At 49.7% G+C, this 8157-nt stretch overlaps 1 protein-coding gene across 3 annotated transcripts in view; it reads left to right on the top strand.

Moving 5' to 3' along the window:
* The window catches only part of LOC308459787 (uncharacterized protein), a 41611-nt gene that overhangs the window by 27662 nt on the left and 5792 nt on the right, over positions 1 to 8157 (top strand). Inside the window, exons 2-3 of one of the 3 annotated variants that reach the window (XM_080975477.1) lie at positions 4510 to 4590; positions 7534 to 8038. In XM_080975477.1, the coding sequence (XP_080831603.1) occupies positions 7625 to 8038 (414 nt within the window). In that variant the 5' untranslated portion in view covers positions 4510 to 4590; positions 7534 to 7624. Of the gene's footprint in view, positions 1 to 2451; positions 2878 to 4509; positions 4591 to 6456; positions 6758 to 7533; positions 8039 to 8157 lie in introns of those variants that run through there. The other 2 variants (XM_080975476.1, XM_080975478.1) reach the window with 2 other exon arrangements.

Raw genomic sequence — 8157 nt, 5'->3', positions numbered from 1 at the left:
TTTTAACAATGCTTTTGGGTGGCATGCATATTTGTGGTATGATAAGGTTAAAGCTCATAAAGGTTTTAAAAATCATATTGTCAGGAAAGCACTATTTAATGTCTGGACTAGGTACAAAGATTTGTTGGAAAGTAAGACTCCTAGGTGGTTGTCACCAATGGAGGCTAAAGCTGTGAAAAAGCTTAATATGGAATCTAAATGGCCGAGATATTCGGAAATTTTGGAACAAGAAAGGGACAGGTGGAAATTGCAGAGTTATGAGAAACTTAAGAATAAGGTGCAGGATTGGTTACATTACTTTCAAGTAAGAGAGGCCTATAATTTGGACAGGAAAAATGGCTTCCAGGTGGAAAAATCAAAGTTGGAAACAGAACTGTTAGAACCCAATGCTAAGATATTGTCGAGAATGTATGATTTGCTGTTGAAATGGAATACTGAGGATGAAACGGTTAAATCGGCCATGATAAAATGGGCACAAGACATTGGTCATAATATTATGTTTGCTGACTGGGAACGGTTGTGGACCACCGGTATGAAATTTACGGCATGTAATGCCTTAAGAGAAAATATTATGAAAATGATTTACAGGTGGTACATGACACCAGTCAAGCTTGCAAAGATTTATCATCTGCCTGACAATAAGTGTTGGAAATGTAAAGAAACTGAAGGAACATTCTTTCACCTTTGGTGGACGTGCCCAAGGATTAAGGCGTTCTGGGAAATGATCTATAATGAACTGAAAAAGGACAGAACCTTTTTCATGTATGCAACAGCAGCAGCAAGAATACTTATTGCAAAGCATTGGAAGATGCAAGATCTACCCACCTTGGAAGAATGGCAGATGCAAGTAATAGACTATATGGAACTGGCAGAAATGACTGGCAGAATCCGAGATCAAGGAGAGGAGCAGGTGGAAGAGGACTGGAAGAAGTTTAAAGTCTATCTACAAAAATACTGTAAAATTTATGAATGCTGAGGGCTCTGAAAATGAAATGAAGGGGTTTCTAGCGATTAAGATAAATAGACTATAAAGGGAGGGATAAAGGTTTAAAATGAATAATCAATGATCTTGCTGAATTAATTTTTAAAATAGAATACAAGAAGGGAAGGCGGGTGGAAGTAAAGAGAATAAGGTTTTGAAAGTTATCAGTATGAAAGAGTGTTCTTTTTATGTTAAATTTCTTCTTTTGTATTTTTCTTTTTTCTGCTTTTTTGTTTGGATTTTTGATGTTTGTTGTCTGTTTTCGTGATTTTTGTTGATTTCTGTTGGTTGTTAACTTTTTGGAAACCCTAATAAAATATTATTATAAAAAAAAAAGATATGGAACATATTGTCTAATAAAAATAAAGTTGATCTATACTCGCATGCCAAACTTGCGCTGTGGGGAAACCCTATATAAAAAATTGCTTAAAAGATGATACTGTGGAAGAATTTAATGGAAACAGGTGTATTGACTCTGGACCAAGTGATAGAAACTAGACAGCCAGGGAATACTTTTTACACCTACCTACTAACAATAATGGGACGCGGGTGGCGCTGTGGGTAAAAGCCTCAGCGCCTAGGGCTTGCCGATCGAAAGGTCGGCGGTTCGAATCCCCGCGGCGGGGTGCGCTCCCGTTGTTCGGTCCCAGCGCCTGCCAACCTAGCAGTTCGAAAGAACCCCCGGGTGCAAGTAGATAAATAGGGACCGCTTACTAGCGGGAAGGTAAACGGCGTTCCGTGTGTGGCTCTGGCTCGCCAGAGCAGCGATGTCACGCTGGCCACGTGACCCGGAAGTGTCTCCGGACAGCGCTGGCCCCTGGCCTCTTGAGTGAGATGGGCGCACAACCCTAGAGTCAAGACTGGCCCGTATGGGCAGGGGTACCTTTACCTACCTTTTACTAACAATAAAGGGACGTGAGTGGCGCTGTGGGTTAAACCACAGAGCCTAGTACTTGCCGATCAGAAGGTCAGCTGTTTGAATCCCCGCAACAGGGTGAGCTCCCATTGCTCGGTCCCTGCTCCTGCCCACCTAGCAGTTCGAAAGCATGTCAAAGTGAAAGTAGATAAATTGGTACTGCTCTGGCGGGAAGGTAAACGGCGTTTCCGTGCGCTGCTCTGGTTTGCCAGAAGCGGCTTAGTCATGCTGGCCACATGACAAGGAAGCTGTACGCCGGCTCCCTTGGCCAATACAGCAAGATGAGTGCCGCAACCCCAGAGTTGGCCACGACTGGACCTAACGGTCAGGGGTCCCATTACCTAGGACCTGGGACTTCAGACCCTCAGGCATCTCCCCAAGGTCTCAACCCTCTGAGGCATCTGTAGACCAGTGGATTACAGTGGCAGAGGTGTCATCCTGGGCGTTCAGGATCAGGCCCCCAGGAGACTTGAAGGAAGGAAGGGGGTGGGAGAGGCACGCTGCCTTGAAGGGGTGGGACCCCCCTACACCCACCCCCCTTTCACCCCCCCACCCTTCAACTCCCCACGCCCGCAGCCTTGCGGGGAAGGGCGACCCGTGAACGGGACTCAGCTGCACGTGGGATCTGGTTCCTTCTTGTCTGCAAGCTTTTTCTGGCCAAGGGGGAGACCAGCTCAGATCCCCCAAAACACAGCACCTGGGGGGGGGCAGCAATGTGCGGGGCTCCTCCTGCGCTCCGCCTCTGGAGGAAGAAAACGCAGCGAGAGAGGGCTGGGGATGAGCTGGGGGCGCTCGGCCTGCGAAGGGTTAAAAGGAACTGAGCCGAATTCCTAGAGAGGAGAGGACAGAAGGGGGGGCGGGTCTTCCAGAACCAAAGTCCCTCCCTCCGAGTCACTTCCTGCAAGGGGGGGCGGGCGGTGGATGTTTGGTGCGTCTCCTTTGCAAGCTTCGCTGCCTGGGGGGCTCCTGCTGCAATCTGGTGAGTCTCCTCTCTCTCTCCTCCCTTTGGGGGAGAAGGGGGTCCCAGGGCTGCAGGGGGGCCGTGTTCAGATCATGCGTGCCCCCCAGGGTCCTGCGCCCCCTCCTTGCTCTCTGGCAAGCCGGGGGGGGCGGTTTTGCAGGAGGGCTGCAACCCTGTTCTTCCTTTACAGCAAACTGGCGGCTAACAGATTGAGGTTGAATCCTGACAAGACAGAAGTACTGTTTCTGGGGGACAGGGAGCGGGCTGGTGTGGGGGATTCCCTGGTCCTGAATGCGGCAACTGTGCCCCTGAAGGACCAGGTGTGCAGCCTGGGAGTCATTTTGGACTCACAGCTGTCCACAGAGGTGCAGGTCAATTCTGTGTCCAGAGCAGCTGTCTCCCAGCTCCATCTGGTGCGCAGGCTGAGACCCTCCCTGCCCACAGACTGTCTCACCAGAGTGGTGCATGCTCTGGTTATCTCCCGCTTGGACTACTGCAATGCGCTCTACGTGGGGATACCTTTGAAGGTGACCTGGAAACTACAACTAATCCAGAATGTGGCAGCTAGACTGGTGACTGGGAGCAGCTGCCGAGACCACATAACACCGGTTCTGAGAGATCTGCATTAGCCCCCAATACGTTTCTGAGCACAATTCCAAGTGTTGGTGCTGACCTTTAAAGCCCTAAACGGCCTCGGTCCTGTATACCTGAAGGAGCGTCTCCACCCCCATCATTCTACCCGGACACTGAGGTCCAGCACCGAGGGCCTTCTGGTGGTTCCCTCACTGCAAGAAGGCAAGTTACAGGGAACCAGGCAGAGGGCCTTCTCGGTGGTGGCGCCCGCCCTGTGGAACGCCCTCCCAACACATGTCAAAGAGAACAACAACTACCAGACTTTTAGAAGACATCTGAAGGCAGCCCTCTTTAGGGAAGCTTTTAATGTTTGATGTATTACAGTATTTTAACATTTTGTTGGAAGCCGCCAAGAGTGGCTGGGGAAACCCAGCCAGATAGGCGGGGTACAAATAGATTATTATTATTATTATTATTATTATTATTATTATAGCAAAGGCTGCTCACCCCTTTGTGGGGAAGCCATGGCTTTCATCCCCCCAGACTTGAGTTTGCTGCAATAGCCGAGGAGTCTCCTGGGGGTCCAGAGCCCAGTCTAGTCCTGTTGAGTTTCAGTCCGTCAGGCTGGAGGATGCGGACTAAGTGCTGGGATCAGTCTAAGCCCCTCTGGGAGGATGAGAAAGAGCAGGGGGGGGGCTGGCTGGGCCAGGGAGGGGTCAGTGCCTCCCTGCAGGAGTGGGGGCTCCCTTCCTGCTTGGAGGAGGCGGGGTGAATCCGGAATGTGTCCTTTTATTGAAAATGCATCTCTGGGTTATTTGTGGGGCTGCGGAATTCGTTCATTCCCCCCCCCCCCCCAAAATATAGTCCTGCCCCCCACAAGGTCTGAGGGACGGTGGACCGGCCCCCTGCTGAAAAAGGTTGTTGACCCCTGTTTAGGCTTTATCTCCCCCCCCATGTGTGACGGATTCACCCCGCCAACTGCTCCCCATTAAATATAGCAGACCCACCTCATTACACCCCCCCGGCCTCTTCTCCCCCCCCCAATGCTCCTTCTCCCCACCTCGTCTGGTTCCACAGCCGCCACTTCTCCCCCGCCACCAAGAAAAGATGGATGAGGCGGTCTTGCCAGAATCCCTCCGCCATCTGTGAGACAGAAAGGTGAATGAGAAGTCAGAGGTGGAGCTGTGCATGGCGAACAAGAGATGGGCCACAGAAAAAGCCTCACGTGCCGAGGGCATTTGGACATTGGCAGCCATTTCTTAAGGGACGCGGGTGGCGCTGTGGGTTAAAGCCTCAGCACCTAGGACTTGCCGATCGAAAGGTTGGCGGTTCGAATCCCCGCGGCGGGGTGTGCTCCCGTCATTCGGTCCCAGTGCCTGCCAACCTAGCAGTTCGCAAGCACCTTCTGGTGCAAGTAGATAAATAGGGATGGTAAACGGCGTTTCCGTGTGCTGCGCTGGCTCGCCAGATGCAGCTTGTCACGCTGGCCACGTGACCTGGAAGTGTCTCCGGACAGCGCTGGCTCCCGGCCTATAGAGTGAGATGAGCGCACAACCCTAGAGTCTGGCAAGACTGGCCCGTACGGGCAGGGGTACCTTTACCTTAGCCATTTCTTATTTTAGTTATGTGAAAATTGATGCACCCTGCTTTGGGCTCTTGGATCCCACCAGTGACCATCAACTAATAAAGGAGTGGATTCACTCCACTAACTGCCCCCCATTAAATACAGTGGTGCCTCGCAAGACGAAAAGAATCCATTCCGCGATTCTCTTTGTCTTGCGTTTTTTTCGTCTTGCGAAGCAAGCCCATTAGCGGATTAGTGCTATTAGCGGCTTAGCGGGCTTAGCGGATCAGCTGATAAGCGGCTTAGCGGATCAGCTGTTAAGCGGCTTAGCGGATCAGCTGATAAGCGGCTTAGCGGATCAGCTGATAAGCGGCTTAGCGATCAGCTGTTAAGCGGCTTAGCGGATCAGCTGATAAGCGGCTTAGCGATCAGCTGTTAAGTGGCTTAGCGGCTTAGCGGATCAGCTGATAAGCGGCTTAGCGGCTTGGGAAAAAGGGAGGGGAAAGGAAAGAAACCCTGCAGGAACTCGCAAGACATTTTCGTCTTGCGAAGCAAGCCCATAGGAAATTTGTTTTGCGAAGCACCTGCAAAACGGAAAACCCTTTCGTCTAGCGGGTTTTCCGTCTTGCGAGGCATTCGTCTTGCGGGGCACCACTGTATAGCAAACCCATCTCATGATATGCAAATTACACAAATTTTTGCAATTTCCCACAGGCTCCCTTGTGAGAGGGGAAACTTAGTGATTTAGAGACTTAGGCAGGAGCTGAACGGACAAGAACAGTCTTATTTACAAAAGAAGAGGTCCATGAAACAAATTTGGGGTCAGGAGCTGCATTCTTTCAAATAAAAGTTAGCTTATTACTTAAACTAAATAGAAAGATCTCACTGTAGTACATGCACAGCTTTTCTTAAACTTCAGTTGCTAAAAGCTCACTTGTTGCACTTCAGTTGGAAGTTCAGGTTTCTACCATAGGAGGTAAAAGAATTAACTCGGTTTCTGTTCATTTACTTAGTTATGACCAGGGCTACACTTAAATACTTTTAATACAGCGCAGCTTCCTTCTCAGCCTCATACTTTGGTTCCTGAGTGAGGGGCATTTTTCGTTCGTCCGCCTCTCTCTTAGCCACCCTGAGGGATTTCCCACAGACCCAGGGGATCCTCTCAGGCCTTGTTCTTGGTTTGGGGGGGGTCTCCTTTTCCTAGCAGATCTCTCCCCTCCTGACTGGAAGGAGACCCTGGTTTAGTCCGTCTTCCCACAGCTTCTCCCTCTCCTGCCTCAGACTCAGCCCTCCAGATTAATTCCTGCCTCCATACTCTCCCCAGACCCTCCACTGGGTCATCTTCCTGCCTAAGCTGTGAGACTCCTTCTTCTGGCTAGAGAGTTTCTCCCCAGATCAGAGTCAGTTCTCCCTCAGAAAAGAGCCTCTCCGAAGAATAATAAGAATAATAATAATAATACCCCTCTCTGATCAGGCCCTGCCCAACTCTCTCCCTCAGAAAGGGCTCCTCGGGTTTTCCCTCCAAAAGGGCTGGCAGCCAATCAGAGAGAGAGAGAGGCTCCCGCCCTCTGCTGGAACCTCGGAGGCACTGCACCCCCACACTCTGCTCTGGCTCTGAGGGAAAATACCTCATGGGTTGAAGCAGAAGGAGAAAGCTAGGAAGAAGAAAGGACACAGATAAACTGACCGAGGCTTCTCTTGTCAGTTGTATTTCACAATTAGTTTACGAGAATATCTACAACATATGGTTCATTATTAGAGGTCAGCGCCTGAGATTGAGGCAAATGCTCAAAACTACAGATTCCAAACACACACACACACACACACACACACACACAGAGTTTCTGGAAGGTCTGTGTGTAACATGAGGTTTTTCCCCATGCTTGAGGCTTTATGTTGTTGTTGTTGTTGTTGTTGTTGTTGTTGTTGTTGTTGTTGTTATTTGTTGGTATTTTTACTACTATTACCACTGTTCCATAGCAGATTGCAACCATTTTAAAATGGTTTAGATGCTGGCTTCTCCTTTTCCTTTTTTGAAAAAGAAAGTTCAGAGTCTGGGCTGTGTTGCAGTCCAGCCCTGGTTCCTAATAAGATTCTGGGAACTTTTTTCTTTTCCTGGCTGTGTATCAATTTCATAACAAAACAATGTATTTGCTTTGTAGAAGTTGCAAACGCCTCTGCAAATTCTCTATGTTTCCTGCAAATTTTGCATGGTAATTTCCCTTCTAGAAGGCCTAGATCAGACACCCGCAAATTCGGCCCTCCAGATGTTTTGGCACTACAATTCCCACCATCCCTGACCACTGGTCCTGCTAGCTAAGGATGATGGGTGTTGTAGTCCCAAAACATCTGGAGGGGATGTCTGGCCTAGATGCTGGCTTCTACTTTTCCGTTTTGGAAAAAGAAAGTTCAGAGTCTGGGCTATGTTTCAGTCCAGCCCTGGTTCCCAGCAAGATTCACCCACAATTTCTCAGGAAACCTTTTTATTCTCTTGACCGTGTATCTGTTTCATAACAGAATAATATTTGCTTTTGTAGGATTTGCAAACGCCTCAATTTAGGACAGACGGAACTGGGCAGAAGAACAAGGGATTCCTTCTGACCTCTTGGAAGCTTCCTGAGAGCCCAGATGGATGAATCAGAGTCCGCTGGCCCTGAAGCAGGAAGAGGCCATGCCATCCAAACTGGGAGCAGCGGTGGAATCTGGGAAAACTCTGTGCAGAAGATCCTGGGTGAGGAGGACATTTTCAGCTCAGATGTGCAGAGCCAGCAGTTGAGGCAGTTCTGCGACCAGGAGGCCAAAGGACCTCGAGAAATTTGCAGCCAATTATACCACCTTGACCATCAGTGGCTGAAGCCAGAAAGGCACACAAAAGCCGAGATGCTGGACCTGGTGATCTTGGAGCAGTTCCTGGCTGTCCTTCCGCCAGAGATGGAGAGCTGGGTGAAGGAATGTGGAGCAGAGACCAGTTCCCAGGCGGTGGCCCTGGCCGAAGGATTCCTCCTGAGTCAGGCAGAGGAGAGGAAGCAGGCAGAGCAGCAGGTGAGAGAGACTTTCCTCTGGATACTCCCAAGGGGGTCTGAACATGAGAGAGAGTATCCCAAAATTCTCTCTTAATCCCCCAATCTTATTTGGAAAGCCTCCAAGGAATGAGATCGGGT

The sequence above is a fragment of the Podarcis pityusensis genome (assembly GCF_964106645.2).
Source record: "Podarcis pityusensis genome assembly, chromosome: 12".
Lineage (NCBI taxonomy): Eukaryota > Metazoa > Chordata > Lepidosauria > Squamata > Lacertidae > Podarcis > Podarcis pityusensis.
Note: the sequence above shows the minus strand (reverse complement) of the source record. Positions and strands in the feature narration are given on the sequence as shown.